The sequence below is a fragment of the Misgurnus anguillicaudatus genome, unplaced genomic scaffold, assembly GCF_027580225.2.
Source record: "Misgurnus anguillicaudatus unplaced genomic scaffold, ASM2758022v2 HiC_scaffold_32, whole genome shotgun sequence".
Lineage (NCBI taxonomy): Eukaryota > Metazoa > Chordata > Actinopteri > Cypriniformes > Cobitidae > Misgurnus > Misgurnus anguillicaudatus.
Window position 1 is genome coordinate 75258 of NW_027395282.1, and position 19797 is coordinate 95054.

The following is a 19797-nucleotide window of genomic DNA, read 5'->3' on the forward strand; positions in this document are numbered from 1 at the left end:
AAATTAAAGGCGGGGTGCATGTTATCTGAAAGCCAATGTTGATATTTTAAATCATCTAAACAAACACGCCCCTACCCCAATACAATCTGGACCTTCTTTTGATTGACCCGCCACACATATACGTAACAAAGGCAACGATGTCAGTTAGTAGACACGCACCTTACTGCTGATTGGCTATAAGTGTGTTTTGGTACTCGGCTCGACTCCCTTTTCCAAAGTGTTTTTCAAAAATCATGCACCCTAAGTGAACCGTAAAGCTTTGGATTTCTGAACTGTGTTCTCTAATGTGGACATAACTTTTTTACATTTTCTTGACTTTTTTCGTCTTTGACAAACCCCAGTGAAGAGCGTTCTTATAACCCTAACAAGTGCAATTATGTTATTGCCAACCGCTAGTTTGTCTATCACTTGTGTATTTAACTGAGTTTTATCAAGGGCATATTCACACTATAGTTTTAAAAGCGGTTCTGCTTAATGCAGCAGGTCCACTTGCTCCCTCGACACCACACCATAAATTCTGTCATTACGTGCACATCATTACTAAACTTTACTCATTAGCAGCACTTCTTACTGATTACTAGTAAAATATTATTAGTAAAGTAAACCCTAACTATGTTATATTTGATCATCTTCAGTGTAGTCACTGTTTATCGGCAGTAATGTTTTATTATTTTCTTTCACAGCTTGAGGTCTCAACTGGAGATGATTTTAAACAGGAGGAGTTCACATCTATTCTGGACTCTTATTGACAGTTTTCCTTTCATTATATAGTTTAAGTCATCAGTATAAATAATGTAATTTATGGGGCGGTTTCCCGGACCAGGATTAGCTTAATCCAGGACTAGGCCTTAGTTTAATTAGGAAATATAACTAGTTTTAACAAACATGCCTTTCTAAAACATTACCTGTGTGCATTTTGAGGTAAAACAAAGGGCACTGATGTATTTTAAGATATGCAAGTTGTTTTCAGTTTGGACAGCTCTTAAAAGTGTTTAAGTCTATGACTAGTCTAATCCCTGTCCGGGAAACCACCCCTATATGTTTTCTAATGTTGGAAGAAGTAAATTTTTGTCTCCACACTTTACACAAAACCCTTCAGATGAAAGACTTTCTAAGATCATGAGAAACATTTCAGTCAAGTGAGTCTAAACTGTTTAGAGGTAGGGTTTAATAAACTATTAATACAATAATTACAACTCTCTCTATACTTGCTTTAAAAACAAATGTTTTTAATAACAAGACCTTAAAATGAGAAGAAGAAGCCATATTGCAGATGTGTTATATATTTATTGATGAATGTGTAATACAGTAGAGTCATACACTGGTAAAACACTTGAAGTCTCTGAAATCAAAGAAGATAACACACATAAGAAATACTGTGTACAATAAAAGACAATGTATAAATATAAAAATGAATCAAAGCAAAAAGTTAAATTCATCTGAAGAAACGTGTCATTATATGTGCTTTATCTTAACAATAACTAGTGTAAGGACATGTCTGTAATGTTGTGTTAATGTGCTGTACAAACCTTTAGAAAGAAAACCATGACTGTGTGAAGTTAAATGTTGAGTTTAGCACTGCATGTGTCCATCATCACGTCTCCTGTAGCAGTGTATGAACTCAAATCTTCTGGTTTATATAAAGCCTCCGGTCTGAACAGATGACACAAGCAGTAATGTCATAAACCCAACAGGAATGGGAATTTTGCATAAATATGAGGAAACATGAGAAAGATACTGACCTCCTAAGATAAAGGTTGGAGATGCATCCCTTGAAAGTGTCTTTGCCCAGAGTTATACTAGAAGAATAAACTTCAGATGAAGAACCTGCCAGTCTCTCTCCAACATCATCTTCATCAACTCGAAGTTCAACACTATAAAAAGAGGAATTATTGAGGCTTGTTTACTGCTCTTTTAAATACAATCACAAGATCTCTATTGTACATGCTGTATTTATACATATTCAAAGATTTCATTGTATGTAAAGAATTATATCCATGTTAATGTATGACTATCCAGGGATATGCTGTGTTATCATATATTACATTATGCATAAGGCTCAGACGAGTTTGATGTTTAATATATAAATAACATAATCATATCTCTCAATGATTAAAGTCACATCTACAGGACAAATCTTATTCTTCTTATCATGATGGACAACATAACTTTATTAATAATGTCATTTATCAATGTTTAATATAAAGTAAAATCTTACCGTTGACCCTGTCTGACCACCGTGAGGTAATGCCATTTACCATCCTGATAAGTTTTCGTAGATTTCCACATGCTGTCTTGTAATTTTAGCATCACGTATCCTTTCTCCATAGAAAGCTGAATGTGTTTATTCTGTCAACAGTGGGAATAAAGTGAATTACTCTACATTCAATAATATAGTTTATAAAACTGTTGTATATGAAAGCAATGCTATGACTGTGTATCAGCAGGCCTGGGGCCTCAAATGTGCAAAAATCCACGGCAAAGTCAATATTGAAAAAAAAATGTCTTTGCCGTGGAAAAGTGCCTAGCGCCACGTCAGGGTCTGAGCGAAGGTACGAACTTTTGCTTGTCCAAGTGCTGTGTAATATAAGCTATTCTTGCTGCTCGAAAACAAGCGCTGTTTTATATGTCTATGACATTAATTAGGCATCATTTAAAGCACAAGTTCAGGATCATTTGCAATTAATAGAGTTCACATCTAAATGAAAGGGGTACGCCTGTTTTCGGTGCAATCACACGTACGCATTTTTATAATGATCGTAAGATCAAATGTAGGGCGGTTTCTATGCCCCTGAAGTCTTGAGTCTGTTAAGATGATATGAAAGTCTATAAATCATGAGAGATAAACTGTCAAGCAATGATGGATAAATAAATATTAAACAATATGACAGACAGACAGACAGACAGACAGACAGACAGACAGATGTGTGTGTGAGAGAGAAACTTACAGCTTTGGTGTTTTGCATTAAGATGCCGTCTGGTTTAATACTCTTGAAGCCGAGTGAGAGGTTAATGTCATCTTGTAAGCTGAAGTCCCCATAAACTTTCTCTAATGCACTGTCTGGAGTGAATTCAGCTTTTCTGACCACCTGGAAAAGAGCGAAATAACATCAGATCCATCTTTCCAGCATTCAGTCCTGAAGAAACATGGTGTCGATCATAATAATAAATGTTTACCAGTAAGTCTTGGGAGCAGCCTTTGCCGATTCCCACCTCTTCTTTAACAAATTGACTTATACCACCAGCCATGCCGCCTTTCACACAACCTTTCAGAGCAGGAACAGTAATGTTGTATCTACAGAGAAATCATCTTATTATTAGTCAATCTTTATAATCACATTTACGTATTTTACAGAAGAGACAACATTAACATAATGTACGAACCTCTCACGTAAAATGTTGGGTATACCACCCACAAAGTAGTGTAGAAACCTTGTTGGACTGTAGCCTGATGTTTTCACCTCAGTTTGACCAACTCTTACTGTAATGTCTCTCATTAGATTGATAATAACTCTGACTTCTATTTCCTGAAACACAAAAGAACAGACATAAGAAATAAGATTTCACAGCCGCGACTGGACACGACTATAAAGACAAAAGACGTTACTTACTGGAGAAAGTTTTACTTTCTCCAAACTTCTGAAAGGACTCAAAACTTGGCCTTTCTCCTGGCCTTGAACGACAATATAACCTCGCTCAAGAGAGACACTGTAGAAAAACTCCTATGAATAAAAATACAAACAAATCTTTTAGCAGAGGAATTTCATATGACTTCCAGCAATATAAGACATTTGTTTTATAGATTTGTGAACGAAAACAATTCTTACATCATTCTCATCTCTTATAAAAATCAGAAGTGCATCCTCAGATCGGGAATCTATTTTCTGAATGATCTGTAAGGGTTTGGGGAACTTTTCAAGCATGATTTTGACGTAACCGGAGCCTTCAAAGTAGGTTGACTCTGAACCAGTGACTGGGATGTGTCTGAGAAAACAGAAAGAGATTTGAAATATATACAAGCTGTGACAATGTATGGTCTACAATATTCTTTATATGTTTATCATATGTTTAGAGAGAGAGAGAGAGAGAGATTCACAGACAGCTAATTTACAAACTGCATAACAGAGATCATATTGAAATAAAAGAGAAAATGACAGTAGTGAGAGTGATCATCATCATCATCCGATGCATTTACCTCTTGCAGGGAGTTTCTAGGTTAATATTAACTGCATTCTTAAAGTTGTAGAGACTGATAAATTTCTCATTGAAGGTGGAAAACTCAATGCAGCCCTTATATTTGCCGATGTTGAGTGAAATTGGAGGCTGTAAAGAAAGATTTGAACATGACTACTAACATAATCTCCATTAAACAAGACTGATAAAGAGATTTCAACATCTGAATGAAGTTAAGAACCTTGAAGTCATCTGGATAACCTCCGACATAGAAGACCACATCATCAGGACTGAGATCCAGTAGATTACGGATCAGGTCACCTTGTTTAACTTCAATCTGTGGAGACTTTGGGTTGCTGGATGTGAACTGTTGTGTGTGAATGACTTCAGCGTCTTGATAAACTCTACATCACATATAATACAGCTGATTATTACACAGCACATCTGATCTGATTTAACACTAACACTATTATACAGTATAGATGAGAGACTCATGAACTGAAAGCAACAAAACTTCATGTCATGAGGTCTTTAAATATAGATATATGTGACACTTTGTCAAGTTTAACCTACGCTAAAGTGAATAAAGATTTTATTTAATATTTATAATGCATGATTCATACCTCTGAATGACAATTTTATCAAAGAAAGCCGGTTCAGACGGAGACTCTGTGATGTTTGATGTCTCAATATCATATTCCTTTCCATTCAGCTTATATACCAAACGCAGGAGATTATTTCTAAGAGCCATGCCAATGTAGTCTCCAGATCCCTGAGGACAACACATTTATGACATGAAACAAGAGTCACACAACTGAATTATAAATGATTGTTAAATGAGACTATATTACACAAATACAGTACACACGTGATAAAGAGTAGAGAAAATGAGTCTTACGTTTTTATGACCCAAGTAAAAGACAAACATATTGTCTTGATCTGTGGAGATCTGTCGACGGCGTCTACGTCCTCGGTTGGGTGTTTTCTCGGATCTTTGGAGAGCTAGAGTAAGAGCTGTGTACGCTCGCAGGTCATCTATGTCTTTAGGAGGACGCAGCTCCACGAATCCATTACCACTGAACTTCATAGGCACAACGATCTGTAACACATTGACGAGAGTTTAAGTGGTCAGCGTGTGTTTTTGTTTTAGTTTGTGACTTATATGTGATATAAAGATTCATACTCTGTTAGCGGCTTCACGTGCTTGCTCGATCAGTTCTTTTATCCGGTTGATGTTATCAGAGACGTTGTTTACTGCAGTGAGCTGTGAAGTCAGTTCATTGATTTTATCTAACAGTGATGGGATGGAGGCGCTCAGGTTTTTTACTGTCAGATATAAAAAGCCGAGAGTTAGGAAGCGTCGTGAGACAGAGACACATAACACATAAAGAGTAACAGCGCTCACCGGTCACATCAACATCTTGGAGAACATTGTCAATATTAGAAACACTTGGACTGATGGAGATCTTCTTCACTTCTGCTTTAATATCATTCAGTTCATCCATCGTGTTGGTGGTGGTGAGATTGGCATCCACTGCAGCTTTCTTGGCAGCATTAATAATATTATCAATGTCATCTGAAAGAAAAGTTTACAACAGGTTAGGTTTTATCTGCTCCTCGCTATTCAAACACACAACCGTTGCACTGCTAACATAATGCTCGAACGATTCCGTCCGAGTGAAAAATAATAAAAACTGAGATCATCTCCTCTGGATGTACACTACATTATGAATGTGATGTCATGAACTTCTCACCTCTCTGAATTTTTCTGAGATCATCCTGAAGAGACCTCAGCGTCTCCTCCAGAAGTTTCTTTTTCTTCTCATCGTCTTGTAAACGCTTCATCTGATTATTGAGATCTTTAGTTGCTCCTGATGAACATCGAATAACACTTTAATAAAAACAAAACCAATGCATGGAGCTTCATCTCTTATTTTTCTGTTCACTCACCTTTAAGATCTCGGACTGCATCTGTTGCGTTTTTAAGAAGGTTATTGCCGGTGTCTTTTAGATTTGTTACCCTCTTGATGAGGTCTCCTTGATTGGCTTCCTGCATAGACAAAAAAACAATAAATAACACACAAAGACATGTACAGTATGTGTATCATACTGAGACTAAAAACACCTGGACATGGTAAAATCCCTCTGAATGTCAATGCAATGCAGCCATATTGTGCCACCATGATTGTAGCATTCACGTACATAAATACATCTTTTACTGAATAAGCTCAAAATATGAACATCAACTTATTTCAGATGAAACAAATGTTGGATGAAGGAGGGTGAGTAAATAATGAAAGAAATGTTATATTTTGAGTGTTTGTTAAAGTCTCTTACACGAAGTGCTTTATCAGCAGCTTCTTTGGCTTTGTTCGCCGCCTCCTCTGCAGCGTTGACAGCATCGGTGATGTTTTTATAAATGTCAATCCCTGACAGAGCGTCCTGCACACCAGAGAGTCCACTCACATTCTGTACAGCTCTGTCAATGACAAATACATACATATATCAGTCTCTTTATAAAGAAACACCATCATCAACACTTTCATAAAGAGCTGTATGATGATAGATAAAGTCTCACTCTTGAAGCTCTTTGGAGAGTTTGCGAAGGTTCTCAGCATGTTCTTCTGCTTGCTTCACAATCTTCTCCTGAGCTTTAGCTTGAGAGATGACCTTTACTTTGTCTTTCAGATCAGTCTTTGCGCTGTCGAGTTGTTTTGTGAGGTCTTCATAGTCCTGTGAGAATATAACCCATTTCATGAATGCTGCAGCTGGAATGAAATCAAGTCTGATTTGTTATATGAACTATAAAGGTTTACCGTTTTACTGTCATTGAACATTTTCAGAAGGTCTTCAGTGTTTTTCAGCTGGTCCACTGCCAAACCGATCTGATTTCGAACAAGATCTCGTTCGTTCTCCAAATCCTTCAGTTGTTTCTTAAAAAGACAAAAGATGTGTCGTGTCATGAAGGCTCTTTCACAAAGACTTTATGAGATGAGAGGTTTCATCTTCTTACCACCACGTCTTGAAGTCCTACAGCATTAACATCATTCAGACCGCTGGCTTGCTTCACCATGTTAACAGCCTGTTTCAGTGAATCTTCTAACTCTTTCACTTTCATCTCATAGCTTTCTAATAAACCCTCAACACGTTTAGATGCGTCTTTATTCTCATCACACTGCTTTGTGAAGTCATTGACTTGCTCCAAAACTGCAATCAAACATTAATGCGTCATTGAAGAGAATAATAAAACAAAAAGATCTTGAGATATGATGACATGAAGGAGAGATGTACGTTTGTTGGCTTGATCTCGCTCTTTCTTGACGTTGTCTTTCAGAGGTGTGAAGTTTCTATTCTGCATTTCTTTCACCATACGCTCAGACTCCTGCAGAAGTTTCTGGAGATCCCCTGAGAGCGGAGTCGATTCACCAATGTTTGCATCTGTCAGCTGTTTCAGCAGATCTGAAAATCACATATCATCATCTCAGTATGATATATCCGATCTTGGTGATATTCAGTACTGATTATAAATGTAGTGGGTTGGCACAGTTTGAGTGATGTCATTGTAAAGCATGAGAGACGGGGTAGTGGGAGGCACTTTTTTCTTTTTGATTTACATTGGTGACAATATTTAGGAAGGTGGTGATTGTTTTGTGTGGTTTGTCAGGTGATGTTTGTTCCTGAGTCGTGTTTATTTCATTTTTTCCTACAGCTGCTTGTTTAGATTTGATATTGCCAGATAACATAGGAAGAATTGTGAAGGTAATAAAATGTTTGTGATTTTAAATGTTAAAAAAGTATTTATAAAATAGTGGTTTTAAATGTAATGTTATATTGTAATGATGTAAAATTGTGTTCTTGTTGTTGTTTGTGTTAGTATTATAAGTCACCTCAGCCACTTGAGCAATGACGTGATGTTTTGGTAACACAAACAGTGGATTTGTTTGATGCTATGTATTATTTTTGTCTTTTTAAGAGTCAAATGTTATTACTATGTTAGTAAAACGCCTTAAGATAAGGTTAGTCCATCTGTTCCTTCATATTTTAACAGCACTTTTTGTTATTTGTTTGTATCAGTCATGTTCATTATCTCTGTATTCAGTTCCAACAGCACACACAATGACACATTTAATGAGTAGTGTGTTAGTAGTATGATACAGTGATGATATCAGATGATAAAACAGGACATGGACACATAAAGGATGTGTGTCATACAGTACATCATGATGATGACCATATCCATCAATCATATTTACTCAATACACTTCAAGAGTAACTATATCTAAAACCAATTAGAATAATACTACTAGATAAAAGTCATTTGTTTTTATGGAAATGTTACCTTGTATTTTCTTATGGAGGTTTTGTGTCTCAGTCTCCAGATCTTTTGCCCTCTCATGACTGTTTTCAACATTCACAAGAGCTTTCTGAGAGTCGTCTGAGCGTTTCCTTGCCTGAAGAAACAAAGAATCCATGAATTATTTAATCAATGAGAGATCTTACGGCATTGAGATGTTTCAGGAATGCAGTTGTAAATATTGGTCACAGTAAAAATATATCACAGAAGATGATTGGTCAATGTGAACGTGTTGTGTATCACCTAACCTGTTCCTTCAGATCATTCATATCTTCTGCCAGATTTATGACGTCTCGCTCCAGTTGATTGATTTTAGATCCCTGTTTGTTGACTGTAGAGCTGAATATATTCACCAGATTCTGCACAAGAAAATCACATATGAGTTAAGCTCATAATAGGTTTTAGTGTTATTTTCATTCATTACTGTTTGTGTCAATGCTCATGTTGGCACTGATTAAAGATTACATGGTAAAAGTAAACCTCACTAGCCACATCATCTGTGTGAGCTTTACTATTACTAGATACTGGATGTTAACCAGTCATAAGAGTCATGTATGATTTATCAGATGATTAACTTTTCAAACATTTTGCTCTGTCCAGATAAAGTGTCTGGAAAAACTCAAACTTGCCTTTGAACTCTATAGAGAGCTTTGTGAAAGTTTAAAATATAATAACAATGAAAAATAATAAAATTGTTCAAAAAGATCAAGGTTTAAACATGCAAGATGTAGCTAGTTTATTCAGTCATGATTTAAAAAAAAAAAAAATGTGTCTATCCAATCTTAACACAAGTGTAGAAATGCGACAAAGCTCTTAATAATACACTTGTAATGCTTTTCTACATCAAATATGTTTTTAGTCTTAGAGAAGTGAATGAGATTACCGTTGTGTTAGTGATGGCGTCCTCGAGCTTCCGCAGATCGTCTTTAACCGAAGATCCGACTGAATCCAAATCAAGTTGATCTTTAAGTCTTTTCAAGTCAATGTCAAACTTTTCCAGATCACTCAGCAAGGTATGTGCGCAGTTATCACACTCTTAAAAAAATGACAAACACAGAAGGACGTCATTAAATAACGAAGATAAAACGACACAAAACTTTATGACGTCATCACGTCCTTTACCTTCACATTGTTCGTCTGTCTCAGTGTTTTGAAGCTCTAGGAAATTCTTGCACACTATAAAAGGAGTCAACGTGTGAGGAAAAACAATCTTTTTGTCATCACATTCATAAAACACATCTTGAGTTCACAAAAAGACATTTCATTGAAAGGCTTCAGATTTAATTTGAGAAGAAGAAATTCAGACCTCCGGTCAGTGAATCACAAGAGTTTTTAGGACAGTTGCACGGACGACAGCGTCCACCAAAGACCCGAGGATCACCGTAAAACCCCGGCGCACATCTGACGAAAAACATTTATAAGATCAGATACAAGGAGTCGGTATATATAAGATGTTTCTTGGATTGTGATTTCTCCACCAGGCTACTAAACCAGTAAAGCATCTGTGGTCAACCAGACATCCTATCGGTAGTAAACCAGCACTAACCAGTATGTGTTAGTCATAAAACGTTTAACTGTATGATGCTCATTAAAGCAGGATATGAAGTCATAGATCAGTAATGTGAGATGGATTTCATGTAGGACTCACCGCTCGCATCTTTCACCCGTGTAACCCACTTTACACAGACACTGAACTCTCCCATCTGATGTTTCACTGCAGCCCACTGCAAAACTACACAAAGACATGCCAGCATTCATCCACATTACATATAAACAGGTCATATCTATTTGATACAGTGTATTGAATAAGATTGATTTAGTGTTTGATGTGATATTTACCCGTTAGCTTCAGTGCTGAGAGGACACGGACAAACTCTGCATGTTCTTTGTGTGGCATTACCGTAGTATCCGTCTTTACAGCGCTCACATTTATCTCCTGCTGTATTGTACAGACACGTCTGCTGTATTCAACAAAACACACGTCTCTCAATTCCACTGACATTTCATTGTATTTACTTCTTACAAAACATTTCATTTCAAAGCAGCTTCACTCAATACTGCGTACGGCAGGCTTCATACTGTCATACTGTAAATCTTTACTTAAACCAATTCAATTCAACTCTCTTTATATTATAGACATAATGACTTTTATAAGTGTCTCTTCTAACCCCATAAACTTACTTCTCACACAAACATTTCTGCATTTAGCCATGTTTCAATAAGCATAATTTAGTCATAACATCATTCATTTAATCATTTAGTCATAATCAATATCACCACAGGGGCAAAAGTTTCAGGTTTCTTGTATTTTTCCAGTAAGTTAAAGACAGAAAAATCAATTCCTGTTCCACATCCATCATCTGCATTACTGATAAAATCATCTTTCAAACGCTGTCCTCAAAGCTTTTGATTCAAGTTGCAATCATTCTCTGAAAACTAAAACTACATTTGAAATATAATGACATCTTTTAAATCAATTACTTCATTTATGTTTACAACTTTAGATGTTTAAATGTGTCTTTACCTGTCCATCATTGAGTGAGGGATACAGAATCTGCTGTGTGTCGTGAATCTTTTGAGCTTCATGTATTACAGGATAATAAATCCTTTGACCGACTTCTGTCTGTTGTCCATGATGAGGATCACGGTGTGTAGATGTATCTGATTGTCTCGGCCCTCCAAACGCCGTTCCTAACAAGACCCCGATGAGAACGGCTCTGAAGATCGCATTCATCCACCTGTTTGTTTTGGACATTGCACTCGATCTGATGTCTGTGAAATTATTTGCGTAGCTCTCAAGATCACGTCTTCTTAAAGGAGGAGGAAACGCCCCAGACAAACGCTCATACATGAATCAGTTAAGGACAAGCTACTGCAAATGAACTGAGTCACGCTCAGACTTGATTCATACTCACCTTAATACCTGGAGACACAATAACAAACACACACACAGAGAAAAAACATCCAGAACCTTTAACTCTTGTCTGTACATCTATCATTAAAAACACAAACCTTGATTCAAGGTTTATCACGTCGAGATTCTAGCATGTTTGTGACTGTGATATAAAAGCAACTTACACATTAATCAGACACTGAAACACAATGAGTATGACAAGGGTGTGACGCAGTACACACACACACACACACACACACACACACGCACGCACGCACACACACACACGCACACACACACACGCACACACACACACGCACACACACACACACACACACACACACACACACACACACACACACACACACACACACACACACACACACACACACACACACACAGGTGTATATTGAGTAAGATTGTGTTTTATTTTGTCATCTATCACACCCAGTGAACACACGCCCTTCACACAAGGAAACATCTGTCCTCCGGCTACACACTTCACAACTATAACGTTATGAGTACAAACACACACACCGACACACACACGCACGTACGCACATACATCTGTCCTCCAGCTACACACTTCACAACTTTCTTCTCTTGATCTTTATGAGTACAAAGACACACAACACAGTGATTTTAGGGTGTGGAGGGAGTCTGAAAAGAGAAATAGATGTCATTAAGGATATATTTCCTCAAACTCATTTTTGTCTCATTCTGTTGTGTAAATATATTGTGTTGTATAAACTTTCAGTGCTTCATCATCATCATCATCATCTATATCTCTGTTAAAATCATGATGAGGTTGAGGCAGGTGTGTTATAAAGTATATTATAGTTTAGTAGATATATATTAAGTCTTATCTTCAGATGGTGGATGACCCATCAACAGCACTTTTATAAACAAATAGAGGATAGAAAGCTGGAAAAAGCAAGCACAAATGTTTTGTTATCTTTTGTACTGAGTCTCTTCATATTTTGCTGTATGTAAAATCCTTGAATTAACTAAAGACATTAATGTATTATTTCATCTCTTTATGTCTATTCTAGTGAGCAGATCGTTAAAATCACTTTCTTCTGTACTTTATCATGAGAGACATTGTGTAACATTGTGTACTTGGGTGTGGTAGGACATGTCGGTGCAAAGAGAATGTTTTCATCACCCATCTATTCATTTTCCATTCATTTCTTTAGATGAACGCAAGCAAAGATATAAAAACACACCTTAAAGAAACAAGATTCAAAATATTGATGATCCAAGAAGCACATCCATTCATACTGAAAACAACACAAATATTAGTCTTATTATTTAGTTATTGTGTCGTGTGTCTCATAACTAATTCTCATATCATATTTCAGTAACACATTATAATAAATGTACATTATTAGTTAAGCATTAGTAAGCAGTTCATTCATCATTCACATCACTCAATTAAAGCATTGTTCCTACATTAATAGAGATTAGCAAGTAGTTTATAAATACAGATATAAATGCTTTGCTCTTGAATTATATGCATGTCTATAATGTGTTTAATATTTGTATACTTTTAAATGATCAATTTATCATTTTTAAACTATTACATTATTAAATATTACATTATTAACAAAGCAGTTATTTAGGAGTTGTCAGTGGTTTACATAAGATCATTTATAAAGTGTAAGTAAATGATTAATAAACTATTTTAATGTGCATTAATACATCTTTTTATTTAGACATATAGACGGTTTCAGCATGGAGTCGTGGTCCGCACGTAACTTCCGGTAAACTCAGCTAATAATAAATAACAACAAAGTTCTTTAAACGGAGTTTATTTATATAAAAAGCAAAAAAACAACACACAGATTACCTAAGAAACTAAAACATTTGCTATTTTCGACGAGGCATTTGTTCAAGAGATCAGTTTAGCAACTAGTCAGACCATTAAAAAAAATGGATCCGACACAATAACTACATCGTGCGTCCGATGAAACTGGATATAGGTACTTTGTAGTGTGTATTCCTAATATAATTCATGATTAATTCAGGTAGTTATTAAATATTTACTAGGTGTCATAAAAACATACAGCCAGTTTGTTATGGGCTGTCTGAGTCATCCTGCGAGCTGTTTCAGTTGATGACGGTTAAATGTGAGGGGAGGATGTTCATTTGCAATAATTGGATCTAGATTATTGAACAGTCTTCCCTTATTTCTAAGAGCCTCTTAATGTTTATTGAGTTTAAAAGTAAATAAAAAACTAATTTTTTTAACGGCTAATGAAAACCTTTTGTACTGTGAGGCACAACTCCTCCAAAAGTGGATGGGAGTAAGTATTGATCTTAAAGTTGCCATGAAACGGAAGTAGCGATTGCCTTATTTTCTCCGTATTGATGTATATCCGAATGAAACGGCTTTTGAGATTAAATAAGGCAGGGCTGGATTTGAATTTGTCCTTCGAGATCTGATTGGATCGTTTGAAGTTGGGTCGTGTTGCTAATTGCTAATCGCTGCGATCTTCTCCCGGACTCCGCCCACCTGCCATACTTATGACCGGAAGTGAAGAGAGATCGTTTTGAGGAGGGGAGGAGATTTGCATTTTTGATTAAAGAGCACACAATTTTTTTTAAAATAATGAAGCTCACAGATAAGTCATTTGTCAACCCCTTCAGCCGTTACTTATTCACGATACAGCACTTGCCTCGAGTACCTTATTGCTTTTATAAAACGGTTACCACACAATATTAAAGTAAAAAAAATATTAGTGCAACTTTCATGAAGTTAAATCAATAAAAGCATTCCTTCCGCTAGAAAAAATAGTCCCTGACTGCGAACAACAACATGAAAGCTCAAATAAAAACAACAAACTGTTCTCAGACTTTGTCTCATTATATGTTTATGTGTTGCTAAGGGTGTTGCTAAGGGCACAGTGATATTAAATAGAACCGTTGGGTGAAACGGTCATAGCAGTGTTTTATCGTGAATAAAGCACACCTATTGACCAATCAGAATCAAGGATTGGAACTAACCGTTTTATATATATATATATATATATATAGTTTTTCATTTCAATTTCATTGCGACTTTAAGTGATAAGATTTTGAGATTGATTTTGTACAGCAAGTATAGACAAGAAAACATATTAAGAAACAGCTCACAGACTTCATCCATAAAAATTAATGTTATTTAAGAATGTTATTTTGTTCCAAAACTGGATATTTTTTCTGTTTTGCTTTAAACACAGAAACACACTTTTGGAGCATATATTTAAAACCAATCAGTTCTAGGGGAAGCAATGACTTCCATATATTTTTCATATGGTTTACGGTTACAAATATTCTGCAAAATATCATGCTTTGTGTAAAACAAAAAATGCAGATTTGCTTTTACTTTATTTCAGGATCTTAGGGATACACCCAATTTATATGGCTTTTCACGATTGTTAATTAACCACCCACAGGAAAATGGGTAAAGGCCGATAGTGTGACTGCTGCCACCTGGCAGTGGTAGATGGTAATGGATGCGCAGCACTCAATTAGTCCACCCTTGACATCAAACCTGTCTGCCACTACAGGTGTCTCAGTAATGCTGGGTACACAGTAAGATTTTTACATCAAGATTTTCAAAATGTGATAGATCAGAAACATGATAAAAATCCTAGATGATAAATCCTAGATTTAACTGTTTTGCTCCTATTGTGTGTGGTGTGCCATGATTTGTCAAAAACAGCATAACACACATGAACAGATTTTCAACCAGAGTCTGGACTGTGAGGAAATCTCACAAAATCTGGCAAGGACACTCTTAACACATCAAGATCATCAGGACATAGCTAGGATTGTCGGAAGGGGGAAAATCGGCCCAAAATTCTGGACAGTGAAAAAGTGAAGATTATTTGCATTGTGTTGCTGTCGGCGTGATACAGTAGGGAAATGAAAACACAGTCTCAAAAGAGAAGAATAGGAAATGTACAAGAAAGAAGAAAGGCATAAATAGAAAAAAGTTCAATACTCAAGTGCCTTGCGAGTGTCCCTGCTTGGTGGAGTTGCTTGTCTTTAAACTCTTCGGCCTCCACGCGATACTGCTACCTGTTTAAATAACTGCTTGAATTGTGTAATTGAATTCAGCACGACACATTTTACAACATTCAACAATAAAGAACCAAAACTAACATGAGAACCAACGCGACTTAAGATGGTGAACTTGTAAAAAATGGTAAGCATGTGAGAAATATTAAACACAGCGTTTCCTAGCAATGAGCTAAATTATCAAGACTAAGTCACAAGTAATTAATTGTACATGAGATACTGATTTGAAACTTTTTATTAAACAATTTTGCAGGCAAAAACTGCATGTTGGTATGAGAAGAGACAGCAGAGTGATACATGAAACACATAACAGAAGTATAAGCCATGTAAAGGACAAAAGCTCAAAGTAATATTTCAGTAAGTAACAGACATTGATTTCATTTAATCAGACTCTTGATTCTAACACAGCTGTGGTAAATACAGATAAACCCGTATCACACTCATTACCGTGCTCAGAATTAGGATTTCTATACTAGAAACTACAAAAAACAGCATCACTGAAATATCTAAACACACTCCACTGTGTCCAATCCCCCACACACACAAATACAACAAATCTATTTCTTACATGTATCATTTCATTGGTTTGTCTCTAGTATGAATTCTTTGGTGCTTTCTCAAGGTTTCAGTAGTCAAAAAACTTTTCCCACACTCAGCGCACACATGAGTTTTCTCATCAGCATGTATTCTCTGATGTTTTTTCAAATATACATTCAGTGCAAAACTCTTTTCACAAACAGAACACGTGTAAGACTTTTCACTGACATGATATTTCTGGTGTCGTTTTAAGAAAAATGCTGAGCCGAATGTTTTCCCACACTCGTCACAGTTGAATGAGTTTTCTTCACAATGAGTCTGCTGATGGATTTTAAAATATGATGCGGTTTTGAAACTCTTTTCGCATAAAGTACACGTAAAAGGTTTCTCTCCAGTATGAGTCCTCAAGTGATTTTCCAGACCTAATTTTCGTAGAAAACCTTTTCCACACTGAGAACAAGTGAAAGGTCTGTCACCGGTGTGCATTGTTATGTGACTTTTAAGAAGCCCTTTCTCTGTAAAACGTTTATCACACTGAGGACAGGTGAAGGGCTTCACGCCAGTGTGAATTGTTATGTGACACTTTAGATGAGATTTATTTTTAAAACTCTTTCCACATTGAGGACAGATGAAAGGTTTCTCACCAGTATGGGTTCTCAAGTGATTTTCCAGAATTAATTTTCGTAAAAACCCTTTTCCACACTGAGGACAAATGAAAGGTCTGTCACCAGTGTGAATTGTTATGTGATTTTTAAGAAGCGCTTTCTCTGCAAAGCTCTTTTCACACTGAGGACAGGTGTAAGGTTTCTCTCCGGTGTGAGATCTCAAATGCAACTTTAGTGACTCTTTTCGTGTAAAACTCTTCCCACACTGAAGACAGGTGTATGGTTTCTCTTTCGTGTGGGTTTTCACGTGTCTCTTATAGTTACTCACGTGTGTAAAACTCTTTGTACAATGTGGACATTTGAACGACATCTCTCCTGTGTGAGTTCTCAAATGCATATAAAAGTTTTTAGCGTATTTCAAACTTTTACCGCACTCCTGACACGTGTGACGTCTCTCTTTATTGTTCATGTCATCACTATGTTGTTCTTTTGGTGAAGGTGAACTCTTTCCATGTTGATTAAAGTGAGATTTTTCTTCAGCAATGACATCATTAGGTTCTGGTTGTCTCTTCTCCACTTCATTCAGTTCCTGAGCTTCCTCTTTTACTTCCATCGTTATCTAAAACAAACATAACATCTGTCAAAAATTTATTTAAAAACACTCAATTCAATTCAAGTTAGGTTTTAAAAAAACTACAACATTTTTTTCATTTAGTTATGAATTGTTACAAAACATCTTTACAAAAATACATTTTAAAACGACAGAATGTCCTGAGAACTTAGGCAAAATCGCACAGAGTTATTGGAGTCGATTTTCCTCGATTATGAACGTGATTTTGCTTAACTTCTCTGTGAATTACGGCTCTGTATAGTAAATGCCGCTCCATCTGAAAGCAGCTGATGCCGATTTACTAGTAATCACCGAACCGGCTTAACTGATGAAACACGCATGAGAATCGCAGCCGACTTTTTGCACAGCCCTACTTTATACAAATGCATTTATATTTAATTCATACAGTACAGACTGTGAAGTGTTTTATGTTTATTACTTTTAAGAGAAATAAACCTTTTTAAAGAGATATTAAATTTCTATTTGCAGAAGAAATATTTGTTGTGCTTATTTATTTGATTCTCTATTAAAACAATAATATACCTGATTACTGCAAATAATATACAAAGGCAACATATGTGGTATTACTTTATGTTAACAGTTAAAGTCATCAAAGAGCTTGAATATCAGCTTTAAAATATAAGGTATCAGCCAATCACGAAGATGCAAAAATCGTGATTGGAGCATCTCTACTTAAATGGTTTAATGAAAAAAGGTTTTACACAAATTTTAAGAGTTTAACTTGAGTCTAATACACATATTCTTATTGAAAGGGTTTATACACATAGTCTTATCTAAGCGCTTTGAGAAGCTCCTTTAAAAGGTACTATATGAAAAAAAGTTATTATAAAATAAAATTATCATTATTATTAAAAATCTTATGTTTTGTCAAGTATCCCTTATAAAATCAACCATGGTTTTACTATAGTATATTTCTCTTGTTTTTAGTAAATTTTTATTACTTTATTATAGTTTTACTGAAAATATCTTTGTTAAACTTTGATTCCTGTAGTGAGATAATAGGATATTTGTGGTTACTAAAGATCGACCGGTGTGTGTTTTTCATAACCAGTGTTGATACCGATTATTACAAATCAAGTAGACCGATAACCAATATTTTGAACTGATATATATGTCTGGTGTAAAAATGAAAATGTATGTCAAAATTAAGAACAACGCAGATTCTTTCAATGCTTTTAAATGTTTTAATTCTGATCCTGAGAAATGTATGTAATTATAACATCATTTATATCATTATGAATCTTGATGTTAAATAATAAATAAAACTTGTCGTGCTGCATGTTTTTGCATCTTTCTCAGACACTTTAAAATGCTTTAACCAATATGTTTGTTGCATTTATGAAGCGTGCATGTCTCTCCTACTGTGCTGCTTACTATTTGATTGCATTATAAAAGACTTCATTGTACTTTAAAGGTTATTCAGTCATTTCACTTGTTCGGATCCCTACACTGAATAAAAAAAATCTGTTACTGCTAACATTTTATTTCATGATAACAGTATATACCACCACCCAACCCGAATATAACCTAGATAAAAACAATTGACAGACAGTGCTGCTCAACCCAGAATAAAGTTACAGTAATGTTACGGGAACCAAAAACTAAAGTTACCCTTCCACAAAAAAAAACTTTCCTGAGGAACTGAAATCAAACCTTAAAAAAATAACAAAAAAATTACTTACCATCAATACCAAATCTTTATTCAAGTTTTTAAGACTTCAAGAATTTCTTAATTTTGCATTTTCATAAATTTCTTGGAAACATAAAGGCACTTTTTAAACATTGTGTACTTTCAACTAGCAAGTAAAGCAGAACACTAAAAATCTATACAAAATAAACGTCAAAATGTTGTATGAAGTAAATACATATTTGTGAACAATATTAAGAGTGAAGTTTTAAAAATAAGTGTTCATCAGAAAGCGAGTGCAGTAAACAAAGTGATCTGAAGTGTAAACGAGTAAAATGTAAATAATAAAGCAGAAGATGAAGATAATAATCTGCTGTGGTGTGTTGTTAACATCCTCAATTTAAAAACTCAATTTATTTCCTCTTCTTCACTATAAGATCAAGTGAACAACATTAAATACATTCATGTTTGTCTTGAGCTTCTTTATATCTGATCTGAGCAGACAGTATTTCAGTCAGGATTTTACACATACATTACAAAAATATAACAGTGACATCATCATGATAATGTTGTCATTTAAAATACTCGCGCACGCTTCAAGTGCATTAAAACACTGACACTTTATGATGATAAAATGAGAAAGTATAGTTACCAGTGCACGTGTATAGATTTATTTTCCTGCTTTGCTCGCTGCTCTTTTCTTCTTCTTCAGGTTTTGTGTCGGGTTGCGCTGATAGTTGAATACCGCCCCCTACTGTGATGGAGCAACGTAGAGGGACACACGCACGTGACGCAGACACCATTCAGCGCTTTTTAATTTCAGCCATAGACTGAACTATGTGAGGGATTTAATTTACTATTGTAAAATGAAAAAGAAATGAAGATATATTCAGTGCATGACTGCATTTTCAT

At 35.6% G+C, this 19797-nt stretch overlaps 2 protein-coding genes across 3 annotated transcripts; both read right to left on the reverse strand.

The window, feature by feature from the left end:
* Nucleotides 1–1267: 1267 nt before the first annotated feature.
* LOC129453740 (laminin subunit alpha-3) lies at nt 1268–11323 on the reverse strand. 2 transcript variants are annotated; one of them, XM_055218091.2, is made up of 30 exons: nt 11052–11323; nt 10367–10485; nt 10176–10259; nt 9834–9928; nt 9650–9703; nt 9411–9562; nt 8776–8886; nt 8513–8624; nt 7465–7632; nt 7187–7380; nt 6990–7106; nt 6752–6906; nt 6511–6652; nt 6124–6223; nt 5928–6044; nt 5579–5749; nt 5357–5499; nt 5072–5272; nt 4797–4945; nt 4415–4577; nt 4196–4323; nt 3828–3984; nt 3612–3722; nt 3385–3527; nt 3178–3295; nt 2949–3089; nt 2219–2349; nt 1743–1874; nt 1530–1653; nt 1268–1342 (listed from the first exon to the last, which is right to left on the reverse strand). In XM_055218091.2, the coding sequence occupies exons 1-29, from the start codon at nt 11280–11282 to the stop codon at nt 1560–1562; spliced, it is 3933 nt and encodes a 1310-aa protein (XP_055074066.2). In that variant the 5' UTR covers nt 11283–11323; the 3' UTR covers nt 1268–1342; nt 1530–1559. The 2 variants fall into 2 exon arrangements, with proteins under 2 accessions (XP_055074066.2, XP_055074065.2); XM_055218090.2 differs by having other exon boundaries at nt 10367–10488.
* Nucleotides 11324–15702: 4379 nt separating this feature from the next.
* Nucleotides 15703–19691, reverse strand: LOC129454087 (uncharacterized). The gene is made up of 2 exons (XM_055218577.2): nt 19538–19691; nt 15703–17246 (listed from the first exon to the last, which is right to left on the reverse strand). Exon 2 carries the CDS (start codon nt 17238–17240, stop codon nt 16059–16061), a length of 1182 nt encoding a protein of 393 aa, XP_055074552.2. The 5' UTR covers nt 17241–17246; nt 19538–19691; the 3' UTR covers nt 15703–16058.
* Between the last annotated feature and the right edge of the window lie 106 nt (nt 19692–19797).

Excerpts from the sequence above, each read along its gene's own strand:
- LOC129453740 (XM_055218090.2), bottom strand. The coding sequence starts at position 11,282 with ATGTCCAAAACAAACAGGTGGATGAATGCGATCTTCAGAGCCGTTCTC. Across the intron at positions 8,887-9,410 it reads ACGCCATCACTAACACAACG|AATCTGGTGAATATATTCAG; the intron begins GTAATCTCATTC and ends TTTCTTGTGCAG. Across the intron at positions 5,750-5,927 it reads TCTCAGAAAAATTCAGAGAG|ATGACATTGATAATATTATT; the intron begins GTGAGAAGTTCA and ends CTTTTCTTTCAG.
- LOC129454087 (XM_055218577.2), bottom strand. The coding sequence starts at position 17,240 with ATGGAAGTAAAAGAGGAAGCTCAGGAACTGAATGAAGTGGAGAAGAGA.